Source organism: Eucalyptus grandis, chromosome 8, assembly GCF_016545825.1.
Source record: "Eucalyptus grandis isolate ANBG69807.140 chromosome 8, ASM1654582v1, whole genome shotgun sequence".
In the NCBI taxonomy this organism is placed as follows: domain Eukaryota; kingdom Viridiplantae; phylum Streptophyta; class Magnoliopsida; order Myrtales; family Myrtaceae; genus Eucalyptus; species Eucalyptus grandis.
The window spans coordinates 18,614,472-18,628,611 of record NC_052619.1 but is presented as its reverse complement, the minus strand read 5'-3'; the positions used below and the strand labels follow the sequence as shown (position 1 = coordinate 18,628,611).

At 41.2% G+C, this 14,140-nt stretch overlaps 1 protein-coding gene across 2 annotated transcripts; it reads right to left on the bottom strand.

The window, feature by feature from the left end:
* Positions 1–5,505: 5,505 nt before the first annotated feature.
* LOC104457015 (leucine--tRNA ligase, cytoplasmic) lies at positions 5,506–12,073 on the bottom strand. Of its 2 annotated transcripts, XM_010071930.3 has the most exons (4): positions 11,850–12,016; positions 11,651–11,755; positions 10,232–10,312; positions 5,506–9,036 (listed from the first exon to the last, which is right to left on the bottom strand). In XM_010071930.3, the coding sequence occupies exons 3-4, from the start codon at positions 10,279–10,281 to the stop codon at positions 5,760–5,762; spliced, it is 3,327 nt and encodes a 1,108-aa protein (XP_010070232.2). In that variant the 5' UTR covers positions 10,282–10,312; positions 11,651–11,755; positions 11,850–12,016; the 3' UTR covers positions 5,506–5,759. The 2 variants fall into 2 exon arrangements, with proteins under 2 accessions (XP_010070232.2, XP_010070233.2); XM_010071931.3 differs by lacking the exon at positions 10,232–10,312 and having other exon boundaries at positions 11,850–12,073.
* Between the last annotated feature and the right edge of the window lie 2,067 nt (positions 12,074–14,140).

Below are 14,140 nucleotides of genomic sequence, written 5' to 3'. Positions count from 1 at the left end.
GGATATGTTATGGTAGCTTGATTTGTCAAATTCTTTATTAGTTTCTTATTGCTAACTTTTTTCACGTTTTACTTGTTTTTAATTGGTTAGTTTTTTCATGTATACTATTTTTCATATAGCAAGGAAAAAATTGCTAAGAATTAGAGTAGAAGTCGAGTTGGGCATGGGTTATGTCCGTGTTAGATTGGATATGAGTTGCTTAATGATATTACATATTAATGGGTCAATATGGATTAAATTATTCAACTTACATCAAACTCATTTTGGACCAATCTAAATCCGACTTGACCCACTCGTTTGACGGATCTAGTTATGCTATGTCTCTTCTTCATAAATGGGGCAACTCTTTGATGTTACATCCTTCCGTTAGATGGAAATACTACTAATCCTTTCTTTTATTAAGGCTCTCATGCCTTTTAAACCTGTGAGGTCACGCCTTGAGAGGAGCATCTAATATGAATAGCAGACAAAGAAGCTTTAACCTCTTTTCTTTCATTCGGCACCCCAAACATTCCAATCGCTAATCCACATGAAAAAATTCAGTTTGAAACCTTATACCTCGATGCATTAAAGCCCGAGATTCATGAGATGCTATAGAAGGTACTTTACCGGTAAAAAAATCTTCATCCAGCAATACATGTAGCAACTACAACGCTAGATGTGGTCGGTCTCAGATTGTTATAATGCGACTAGTATTGGATTCACATGTGTCAGGTGCATGCCGCTCTACCTCCCCATTAATCAAATCAGTTGCATCAAAACGATTTTGCATCCTTTACATTTAAAATCATTGCTTCTTATTTACCAGTTAAAACCCAATACTTCATACGCTGAATTTATTGTCAAACGTAAAAATTACACTCAGAAATAAGTTGGCACTGTTATTTCATTTTCACATTTTTGCTTTTCTTTGGATATACCTATACCACCATTTTAATTCCCAACCATCCTAACTCACAACATCTTAATCCTTAGCAGCTTTCCTCCCTTCCCTATGTTCGTAGCCGCCACAAGCCCTGTTGCGTGCCCAGCCAACGGAACTCACGGCTCCCTCCACCACTATGTTAGTGCCGTCACTAACTTTTGGCCCCTCCTCTACCTCTCAGCAACGCGAAAACTCGGCGAAACCCAACCCATGAAACCTTATAATCAAGACAAGAGGTCTTGAAGGACCTGGAGTCCAAGTTATCCGACCTCAATCGGGGTTGTGGGTGTGAGAGAGACGAGGAGGAGTGACGGGGAAGGGGGGTAACGACGACCATCGTCATCGGCACGGATTGCAGCCCTCATGGGAAAAGATATAGGAAGGAGTGATGAATTTGCCTCCCCTAAGAGTACCATTTGAGTGAAGGTCGAAGAGGGTTTTTGGTAATTAGAAAAGAACATGTTCATTGAACGGCAATTTTAGGGCGTGCATGGAAACACTCCAAAAAAGTGTTTCCGGCACACTTCTGTACGGAAAGTGTTCCCAGGAACAAAAAGGAACAGAAACGCGTTTGGTTGCGTTTGTTCTTTTTTTGTTTTTGTTTCCTGAACGAAATAGAAATAGAAAAAAGAAACAAAAAAAGTTGTTTCTCCTAAAAGAAACACTTCTCGGAAGGAACAAAAGAACAAAAATCACTCTTCTCTCTCTTCTTCTTCTCTTCTTCTTTTCTTCTTTTTTTTTCTTCTTTTTCATTTTGGCCGGTCGCCGGCCTCGGCCATGGCCGGCGACCGGCCGTCGAGGCTCGGCCTCGCCCGATCCGGCGAGGCCGAGCGTCGCCGGCCCCGGCGAGGCTCGGCGTCGCCGGCGCGGGCGAGGCCGAGCCTCGCCCAACCACGGCCAGGCTCGGCCTCGCCGTGGTGCGGGCGAGGCTGCCGGCCGCCGGAGGCCGGTGACCGAAGAAAAGAAAAATAAAAAGAAATGAAAAATAAAAAAAATGTTTAAAAATTAAAAGAAACAAAAAAATAATAAAATTTACCAAACGTGTTTCTGTTCATTTTTATTCCAGACCAAACGTTACCAAACGTGTTCTTTTGTTCAAAACTGTTCCCCGGAACAAAACACTTTTTTTTTTTCCCGGGAACAAAAAAAGAGAAACAAATCCATGCGCACCCTTATTTTATTTTCGTTTTTGGCTAAAAGAAGCAATTGGCATATCAAGATCATATTTAGTAATAAAACCCCGACTGCGTATCTTCTGAATTTGACAACTTGATTTAATAAAAACAAAAAAAAAACAAAAATCGCAATATGTCGGCCAAAAAAAAACATATTTGAAATGATCGGGATGCTCCTCTTGTTTCCTTTGTTTTTTTTTTTTTTCCTTTTTAAACTTTCGCTTTGTGAGGGGTAAAATAAAGAAAATGAATCTTCACCCAAAAAAAAAATGAATTTTGCTAGAAACTTTATTAAATCGGTCTCACGACGTACATTCATTCTCATGTAAAGACAGAAGTCCATCTTCAACTAAGTTTTAGTCAGGACGTCTGCGTGGGAGCTTGACTTTTTGACATCGACCAGCAAAGGATTCAAGGACTCGATCAACCGGGTCTTGGAGTCTACAAGATGCATGTGAATATAGTGGCATGCCAGCTTTTAGATCACTTAATTTCCATATAAGACTCATCTACTTTGAGGAGTCGGATGCATTGAATTCACATGCACTCAAATCACCGAAGAATTATTATTGTTTGTTGTTCCATTTAGTGTTCCTCATCTTGGATCCCTCTAGAACTAAAAGTTGATTAATAATTGCAAGTTTAATGGTCTTTCTACAATGTCGCTTCCATAAGGCTACGTTAGAGTCTTCTGTTTGATTTTTTAATACTCCATCAGTTCATTTGAATATCTTGACTATTGAGTCGCATATGAGCAGATATATTTTCTTGAAACAAAAAGAAAATATTATATCGGTATATACTTTCTTGGAACAAAAAGAAAATATTGAATCAATATTTATGTTTCTTACATCTGTTTTCCCACCTTACTAGCATATCAGGAATTTTCCGATATTCAAATACTTTCGGTATAAAACTCTTAACACTTCAACTTTTAGAATCGAATAAATATTCAATTATGAATACAACAATGCTAGATTTACTAAAATTGATTTTTTGGTCAATATCAAATGTATTCACTGATGAAAAACAAGCTAGGATGTTGATACCAGAAAATGTCCCAAGTGTTAAAACAAAAATCCATGACGAAGAAAATTGATTTTGCTAGAAACTTTATGCAATGAATGTCTAGCCCCTCGAGAAAGACTTCTTAATGAAAGACTAAAGTCGGTATTGGCATTGTGAAGAATAGGAAAATGCTGCAATTTCAATTATAAACTTATTGTACGAATTCTAATTCAGTCATTAAACCTTTCAAAAAATTGATGTACTTCGACACTATTGACTGAAAATAAAATCAAGTCCTCCCAACCAAATCTCACTTGGAATTATTAACATGATGGTCGAACATTCTATATATCATGACTAGCGTTATGACGTGGATAACTTTACTCAAAACAGCACTATTTTACTTGATTACCTGATTTTCTTTTCTTTCTTTTTTCTGTTTGATATTATTCATCGTCTTCTTCTTGATTTGATGTTTGGGAAATCAATCGTGCTCTCTCTCCATGGATTTGACCTCATCCGAGAAATTGTGTCTAATAACTAGGGGTGTGCATTGGACCCAGGAACCGCCCGGACCGCCCGGAACCGGACCGGAACCGCCCGGAACCGGCGGTTCTTGAGGGAACCGGTCCGGTTCCCGGGTCCAATTGTTGAGAACCGGTGGGAACCGGTCCGGTTCCCGGTTCCGTGGGCGGATCCGCCCGCCCGCCCACCCGGACCGGACCGGTACTATTTATAATTTAAAAAAAAAAAAAAGTCACGAAGCCCCCGCCCCTAATTCGCGAAGCCCTAATTCGCGTTTCTTCTTCTCCGCCTTCGATTCTCTCGTTCCTTTCCTTCTCTTCGTCTTCGATTCCACGGTTCCACCGCGAGTATCCACGCCGCCGCCGCTGCTCCTCCTCCGCCACTGTCCGCCCCCTCGCGCCGGTCACCACTCGCCACAACCGCTGCTCCTCCGCCTCTGCAAGAACTCTCGACCGAGCCGGCGAGCCCCTTTTCCGTCACTCAACAAGGTACGAAGCCCTAATTCGCGTCTCATCTCTTGATTCTCTTCCGATTTCTTCCTCAGTCTTTGATTATCTCTCTGTTTCTTCCTCAATCTCTTCTCCTCGTCTTCGATTCCTCACCAAGCATCCACGCCGCCGCCGCTGCTCCTCCTCCGCCACTGTCCGCCCCCTCGCGCCGGTCGCCACTCGCCACAACCGCTGCTCCTCCGCCTCTGCTATCCGCCCCCTCGCCGACGCTCGGTCCAGCCGTCTTTGATTCCTCCCGAGCCTCGACGCCGCCGCTGTTGCTCCTCCGCCACTGCTGTCCGCCCCTTCACATTTGTGCAGGTGATTTAATTGTCTACGGCCTTGTATAGTAATGAAAGACTTGCAATTGTAGTACCCTGTTGATTTGCTTCTCCCTCCAGCGGCTCTCTGGTGTGGAAAGGAGCTTTGCTTCAACCAAAATTGTTCGCTGTTGAAAACCAGAATTTTTGGCGTCAAAATCGGTTCCATGGATCCACCCGGGAACCGGACCGGACCGGCGGTCCGGTTCCCGGGTGGATCCCGGTTCCGATTTTTTGGAACCGGTCCTTAGCGGGCAGTTCCCGGTTCTAGGTCGGGAACCGCCCGCCCGGACCATGCACACCCCTACTAATAACACTAGTGAAAATAGTAAATTCCTTATGAATCTGTAATTCAAAATCAAGAATCTCGAGCATTGTGTACTTCTTGGATCCACATCTTTACTTGTTCAATTAAATGTCTGTAAAATATTTTTGTTAGAGCGCATTCTTCAACTTATTTTCACTTCTGATTACAGAATTGTCTAACAACAGAAAAAATTGTGTATCTTATCTAGGTTTCAACAAATGAATAGAAACTATATATATCGTTCTACGTGTCCAAATTTGAATATTTTGAGTGGTTTCATTTAGTATTTTGAACCAAATAAAGTCGAAAAAGTGAGCTCCACAAAATTTACAAAAGAGTCAAGAGTTGGAAACGTTGAATAATAGATCGGTCGAGTCTCTAAGTACCCCACAATTACGCATGTCATGGATAGTCTGACCAATTACCTTCTTCTAGATCGAAACCAGCTCTTTTACGATTTTGTAGGATCGTTTATTGAAGTGCATCCCAATGTCATCTCTTCTTCATTCGTTCTATCAATACAAGGGCGAAGAAGCATCGACAACTCTGTTGTTTGTCTCGTTAAACCACGAACGTCAATTCCAATAACATCATACCCATCGCAAGCGCAACTCATCATTCTAGAAAATATAGAACCCTCTAATAACTCTTTTTCTCACCACCATGTGCCTTTGACATTCGAGCCACTAGCGAAAAGACTTTTCGACAAGACCCGAAAAGGTAACCTCCCACCTTAACACTTGACAAGGAAAAGAGAAATGAAAAGGATCAGGCCCGAAGTCGCATAGTACTGCATCGTCATCGCCCATCAAACTCAGAACTATAAGTTTATAGTTTATACCAGGATAATAAAAACCCAACAAAGAAAAAGAAAGGGGGAAGGTTCAGAACCTATGGTTTTCTCTTGTAAATGCATAAAACACAAAACTTCAAAACCCCAATGCATCATTACTTTGAAACAAATTGGAATTGCTCAAGCTAACGCGGCATCAAAGTATTCAAAGCACAGCTTTACCTAGCCAAAAAGATGGCGGTAGGATTTCCAGGAGATGGCGGATTCTGTTTCAGTAGCGAGGCAAGATTACCAGCCATTGTTAGAGCATTGGGGTCTGTCGCCGACAAAACTTCCACTTCTTCAAGACCGAGCTGCCTTCTAATTAAGTCCAGGTTTTCTTGAAGAACTTCAATCTCTCCAAAGGGGAGCTTCAGATCCAGAGCTTGAGCCCCAAGAGTCATTGCTTCATCTTTCTTGAACTTCAAAAAGGGCATGCAAAGCTTTTGGATTTTCTTGAAATCACTGGACTGGCCTACAGTGCTCTGCTTCAAAGCTTCCATTATCTCGCTATCGGGTGCAAAGGAACGCGTTGTCCTGTTGTACTTGTTCTGCAGTATCCTTAGACACTCAGCTTTCCATCCATCATATTGTTCGTTTACATAAATCAAACCTCTCATCTTTTCCTCACTCAGTGAAGTAACTGGGGCTCCCTTATTTGCCTTCTTCGAGCCAAAAATCTGTTTCTGAAGCAGCTTCCTCATCAAGACAATTGAATCTTGCAAATACTTATTGGCACTCTTGAGGGTTAGATCTGGAGACTCAGATAGAGGCCAGCCTGCTTTTACCACGAAACCATCCTTTTTGAGAAGTACCCTCCACACATACTCTGCATAATGAGGACAAATAGGAGCAATAAGCCTTGTTTGCACATCCATAAACCTCCACAGCAGATCTCGGTTCATGCCACCAGTACCACACGACAGTCTGTATTCATCTCTAGCAGCCTGAAGATCATAAAAGCCAGTCTTGAGAGCTTCACGGAACATACAATCCTGGTAATTCTGTTCAGTCAGTTTGACAGCAAAATTCATTTCATTAGCAAACACTCTATCTGCATAAGTAGACGGCAGACCAGTTCTCAAAGAGGACTCTGCTTCCAGAACTTCTTCCATCCATGAAAGTTCCTTTGTGAGCCTCAAAATTGCAGCATTTGCAGTCTCAGATACAAAGTTGGCATCATCAACACCGTCACCAGCATCAGCCAGAGAAAATCGTGTGGCATCTGCAGAAAATTCCTCAATGGACTGGCGCAATGTTTTGAAATTTCCAGTAGACTTGGACATCTTTTCAGAATTGAGCATGAGGTGGCCGTTGCACCTGAATCCACGAGGCCAATGTCGCTTAGCCATGATTGCCGTGTGATTGTAAATGGAGAATGTCAAATGATTCTGGATGAGGTCCTTGCCAGATACTCTTAGATCAAAAGGATACCAATATTCAAACTCCTGCTTCATGTGGTTAAGCACAGATGATGGAATATCAGATGACTGAGGATAGGGACCACCATAGAAAACAAAATCCCACACCTCATCGGTCATTTGTTCAGGTTTCATCGAACTGCTAGAACCATACATGTCATTTTTATGCAAGAGGTGGGCTATCGTGTAGTAAGCCATGTAAATAGTAGAGTCGGATAATGACTCCACAAGGAATTGCTCGTCCCAAGGGATGCGAGTGCCAAGGCCAAATGATCGTGAGCAAGCCCACTGGTTAAGCCAGCTCAATGTATGCTCAAAGCCGTGTCGTGTCTCATCAGAATACAGATTCATGTTAGATAGGCATTCCTCAGCCAGCTTCTTCCATTCAGATTCCCCATAAGTGATGTACCACTGATCTGTAAGAGCAACAACACATTCATCACCTGACCTTGACATAACCCTTTTTTCAGGTTCACTGTACATAATAGCCTGTCCAGTCTCTATAAGCATGCTTCTGATCAATGGCTTCGCTTCTTGCACTTTCATCCCTGCAAATTCCCCCACGAGCATAGTTCCTTCAGTAAATCCTTTCAAGTATGTCTTCTGCTTTGCTTCTGCAAGCTTATCTTTTTCATTCTGACTCTTAATTTTCATATCTTTGCAGACTTTTTCCGCAGCTTTATCTCCAAATTCTGGAATATTAATGATTGGCACAATCTCAAAGGGCAATACCCAGTCATCCTTCACACCAAACTTTTCCCTGAGACCTGGCTTTGCTTTCAAATCATGCAATGCCATGTAGTCATCAGGAGCATCACTGGGTACACTAGTCACAATCCCAGTTCCTTTGTCCATAAGGATGGTCAACATGGGTAGAGCATAAATAATCTCATTAAATGAAAGTGGTGACTTCAAGGGAAGACCAATAAGATCATGACCAGTCAGCTCCACCAAGCAAGTAGGCTTCTCTGGTATCTTGGAGAATCTCTGGTAGGCCAGGTTGAGGGCGGCCCTGTGAGCAATAATGAACACATCGGTATCATTGATCTCAAAAGCTCCATATTTGCCATCTGGCAACACCCATGCATTTGTTTGCCCGTACATGGTCTCAGGTCTCAAAGTTGCAGCAGCCAAGAACACTCTCTTCCCTTCCAAAACTCCCATTTTTGGTGGAAATGGTGAAACTACCTCCATCTTTATGAGAGTGTAGTCCTGAGGTTGAACTCCTTCACCACTTGCCCGGTCATGATCTGCACATGGTTGGCCATCTAGAGGAGAGTAAATTGTGTACCGCAGATCTTTCACAATTTTACCCATGGACTTCAGCTTCCTCATTTGCCACCTCACAAAGGAGTCAAAAAATGGGTTCATTTCAGTGGTGATGAAGGAACGTCTCCAGTCACAACCCAACCCAAAAACCTTGAGATCATCCATCGCCAATGGAGGAAAGAAACTCAACCAGTTGTAAGGATCCTGAAATTTTGATATTTCACCATCCGAGAGGCCAAGACTGCGCATAATCTCCCACTGATACATCTGCCCACCTGATTTTGAAGCAGCCTTAGATTTCTTCCCCTTGAACTTGTCTTTCATGGCTGGTTCAGATGCATTTTGGTCCTTTGGTTCCAATTCTTGATTTACCTGATTCTCCTCTTCACTTGGAAATACTGGAGGATCACCAAACTTTTGGATCTCCCTGGCCAGTTTGTCAGCCGATGCCTTGATGGGCATACCAGTGCAGTGAAAAGCAAATGGCAAGAGCACATTTGCCCCTCTTAGTCTGTGATAGGCTGCGGCAAATTCAAGCTTGGAAAGCGAAAATGCATGTCCAAGATGCAAAAACCCATTCATATATGGAAATGGAAAGTTGCCAAAAAACTTTTCACCCTGTTCAGGAGGTTTTTCACAAGATTCAGCATTGAAAATGTCTTTTTCTGTCCACCAGGTTCGCGCCATAGCCTCAATCTCCAACAGACGATCCCGTCTTGCGAAGCTTTTCCCTCCCTCAGTCGTCATCCCAATAAAACGAGAGAACCTACAGAGTTCAAATGCGCAACTAGATTAAGTACTTCAGGTTCTAAAGGGCAACTACCAATGGCAAACACAAGGTAGCCTGGTAGTCCACAAGAATCAGGCATAATGTAGAAACAGAAAAAACACGTCAACTTGAAAAGCAGAAAGAGAAACAATTGATAATTGGAAAAGAACAGTGGCTAGTACATGGTGCTGTAGTAATGCGACTATATTTGTGCCAGAGAGAGAGAGAGAGAGAGAGAGAGAGAGATCCATTACAGACTGGATAAACCAAAGAGAAAATGCAACACGAACAATTTGGCATTAGCAACCATTGGAGTGATTTTATCACAACTTAGGTATCTAGGGAATAGTCGCTTCAAAATATACAAAAATAAAAAATAAAAGGAATAATATTACACAGATTGGACAAACAAAATCAAAAAAGCGACACAATTAATTTAGCATTATTAACCATGAGAGTGATTTTCAAAATACGCAACATAGAAATAAAAAATAAAAATAAAAAGAAACATTGCCAAAGAGCTAAAGCTAAAAGAGCTTTGCGCTTTCCTGTCAACCTATTCTATACCGGATAAGACATATGGACTTGGAAATACATTTAGAGATTAATATCCTTTAAGAAAACACCACACATATTATCATCACCACTCAATTTTTTTTTTTTTTTTTTTTGGTGAAAAATCATCACCACTCAATTCCTCATTATTAAAAGCTTAAAACAAAAGACAGACCGAAGATACAATAGAAGATGGTGAGTCAAGAAAGTCCATCTCTTAGGTGAAAAATGAAGAGAAATATAAGGAAAGTAGTGAGGGAAGGAAGACAATGAGTAGATATACGGGAAGGAAAGATAACCTTTATAGGTCTTCATAACAGCTTAGTCATCTTTTGTTAAGGCATCTTCAGTTTGATGCTCATTTATTTTGTAGTGGCCCTCCAATTTTGTTTCCTTTAAAGATGAATACTTGTGGAAGGCAGACTGCAGCTACGTCTAATGGGCTTTGATGACTTTTACATGGGGTTTGATATCATGTAGTGTTTTTCCATTATTAATCGTAGCCAACAAGATTACATCTCGTACCATGATATGAGCATTCATAAAGAGTAAATGTATCATCATCCAAAACCGCACGATCAGATGCAAAAGAAAGAAAGAAAAAGAAAAGAAAAGAAAAGAACATGAAACAACTCACCGAAAATATATATGAGGAGAGAAAACGATAGGGGTCCTTTTATAATGCATGTAATTCCCAAACCCACTCTACCATCTTCTCCTAGAATAACAAAAATGAAGGAAGGAAAAACATCTTATATGACTATTATAATAGAATGAACAAAAAACAATTGCCGAAGCACAAAATCAACTCATCGTCAACAATCAACCTCAATCTTGAGTGAAGAGAGAGGCTTGAAGCTAAGGAATGAAGATTATCAATAATTGAAAGAGAGATTTACCACAGTTGAGGAAGAAAACAAGAAATTCTCTAAAGTAGAAATTGTGTTGGAGAATGAACAGATAATTTGGCAATCACTATGATTATTTACTCAAGCCTCATATGAAGACTTGACAACAACTTGAAAAAAAGTAAACTCTACAGAAGCATCTTGCAGCATCTCAATGAGTTGCTTAGACTAGCTACGGCTGGGAGGCATTGATGCCAGATTAAAAAGTATAGCATTTCTCAGAGGTTCGACGAAAAGTGCAAATATTGAAAACTTTGCATCTGAAAAAGATTATATTCCCTTCAGTGGAGTATTTTGACCAGTACCAAATAGCCAGTGTATCAAGCTCTATATGAGATCCACTAGACTACCTTGTATAAGAAAAAGCACTCTATCGCGTTAGGAATGAACAATTCCCACGAGTGCCAAAAGAAGAACAAATTATGCTACAACGAATGAGTTGGGTACATAGTATCTACACATCAAATATCCATGCATAGTGGCTAAATATTTTACTGAAAAAGGTTTGAACAGTCAGACAAACCCACTCATTCGGTTATGAAAATGCCAAACTTCTTCCAGCCGGCTCAAGGATTTAGAAGCAGAAAAATTTGAACTTGATAAATAGATCAGCAGAAAAAAATAAAAAACCAATGATCTGAAAATTGAACCGGTTATTGAACTGAAAAGACAGTATGAATGAGGACAAAATGCTGCCTCAACAGAGCAAGGTGACTCCAATATAACACTTAGCAAACCCAGCGATAAAATTCACAAAAAGAATGGGAATTTGCAAAAGTGACTCAGCTTTTCTAATTCACAGCAAAATTCAAATTTTTTCGACATAACCGCAGCCACAAAAAGCCCAAGAACACAAATCGCTTTCGAATTTTCTTCCACATAAGAACATCAACCGTAGCGATAACCCACAAATACATTCGACCGTTCCTAAGCCACTCACTACAGCCTCATTTGACCTCGAATCGAACGGGCTCCGTTTCAACCAAACCCGTTTCCGACCAGAACCATCGGCAGTAGCTCATCTCAGACCGAATCGCAAATCGAGCGGCATTAACAATTCCTTCCGCTCGCCGCCTAACACTCGACCTCTAACGGCAGTAAAGCTCGAACGGCAGATTTTTGCAGAGGGATAGCAATTCAACTTTTACCTGACAGCCCTCTACGGCGACAGGCTCCACGCACCTCGCGGCGGCACCAGCCTCGCGCCTTCCCGACGACGCTGAAGATTCTTCGACCGGCCGCGGCTTCTTCCCCTACACCCAAGAACGGCGCGAAGCTCGTCAATCTCGAGCCACAGCTCGACGCTTAACCCGAAAGGGGGAGCGAAAACAGGGGGGGAGGACCTACCGGCGACCTCGACCGCTAGTCTGCCGCTCGGTCGGCGGCGGCGGCGGCGGAGCGGGAGGAAGGAGGGGCGGCGGAGCGGGAGAAATCGGGAACGAGATGCCGATGAAGATTTTTTTTGCGTCGAGCGAACGGCCGAGAAGGAAAGCTATACAGGACGGGAGATGCTCGCGAGAAACAGAAAACCCTGCGGGCTGGAATCGAACCCGATCCTACGGCCGGTAGAACGCGGGGGACGGTGCGGGGGTGGACGCTGCAGATTGGACGGCCCATTGGCTTGTAGTTTTTACGCGAATTATTACCTAAAAAATCTCAAACCCATATATTTATAATAAATTTACCCCAAATTAATTTTTTTACCATTAAAAATCTCAAACTAATACACATTTTGAAAAATTTATCCCAAACTAATACATTTATAACAAATTTACCCTATATTATTTTCCATTAAATTTAATACTAAAATTACTAAATTGAATGATATGTAATAGTTGACTAATATACTAATTTACAGTTTTTTATAGTTTTACTCTACATTTGTCACAATTATACAATGTTTTATGATTTTTTGTGGCATTAATCCAATTTAAATAAAGGTATATTTTTAATAAATGTATCAATTTAGAATTTTTGCCTGTTGAATAAATTATTTTGGGTAAATTTGTCACAAATATATCAATTTGAGGTTTTATAATTAGTTTGGCTAAATTTGTTAAAAGTGTACCAGTTTGAAATTTTTCATGGTTAAAAAATTAATTTTTGGTAAATTTATCACACGTATACATATTTTGGGTTTTTCGGGGTATTAACCTTTGTTTTTACCCTGAAAAATTTTATTTTTATTTCCATTTTGTTCCTTCAAATTTCTTTTTCTTTTCTGCCAAAACTTAATTTCTCAATTTATTTTTGAAAAAAAAATCAAATAAAAGTTTGAAGTAGTTTCATTATTAAATAAGGGTATCAAGTGATTACGTTAATTTTAAAGAAGGACTTAACTTTTCAATTAATCAAGACATTTTCATCCTTTACCTTTTTAAAAATTTTTCTTTTTATTTTTTCTTTTCTTTCTTTTTCTTTCCTTTCTTTTTCTGGTTACCCTTTCCTCTTCACCGATGGCCAACTATTGACGAGGGCTTGAACAAGGTGACTCTCGCTAGCGATTGGTGAGGGCTTGCAGGCCCTCATCTAGAAGCCAACAAGGTCACTAGAAAAAAAATGTAAATACAAATTATTTAAAAATAAAATTGTCTTTTTGACGAAAATGCCTTTGTCTAGCCTGAAAAATTCAATTGGCTACTCGACCGCCAAAGTTAGGCCCTTTTTTGAAACTATCATAGCTACTTCAAGTCATTATTTAATATTAACATAATCACTTTATGTCTCTATTGACATAAGATCCACTTGAGACCCTTGTTTGAAAAAAAATTATGACACTTCAAGCTTTTATTTAAAATATTCCCTTTATTTTTTTGATCGAAAAGAAACATTTATGTTCATTAATTAACGGTATTTGAACAACACATGAGCTTAGGAACACAAAATATTTCGTTGAAATTTGCGTTTGGGTTGAACTTGGAGAAAATGCAAAGCCATCTTCCCAAGCATCTTTGGCTCAAGGTTTATTTGATTAAAGCAAATACAGTTTGATTGCTTTAGCTTCACTAATTCCATGGGCTAATCACCACTAGCAGTAGCCCCCAGGTCGGCTTAGCTTTCAGCAGAAATGTCAAGGAGCGGCTCAGGCTTTGGCAGAAATGTCGATGAACTAAGCAAGGAGGGGCCGAGGAGAGCGCCGAGCGCCGATGAGCAGAGCAACACCACGTCCACAGCCGAAGGCTTCAGCCCAGATCCTGTGCCTGAGATGAAGTCCAAGTCGTACGAGGTCCAGAGTTCTGTCGGAGGACGTCGTCGGACCTCGGCAACCGCGGCTGAAAAGCCAAATTTGGGTCGCGAAATAGGATGCGCGCTTGGAGACCAAGTTGATGCCGTACAAGGGCTAGATCTGTGCCGGAGGAGGTCCTCAAACCTCCGCAACCGCTGTCAAAGGGCCACGACGATCGGCATAACCCTTTAGACAAGCCAAATCCAGACTCTAGCATCGAGCAGACTAGACAACAGATTTGGACTCTGACGTTGCACAAGCGAGGTGACAGGTCGCCAAGGCTGTACAACCCCGACCACAACGCAACACTAGCGTTGCGCGACCCAAGTCGACCCATTACTAGCATCTGTCCAACTCCTCCATCTCCAACAACTTCAGATGTGCAAAGAGAATAGGAATAGTCGTGAGAGTA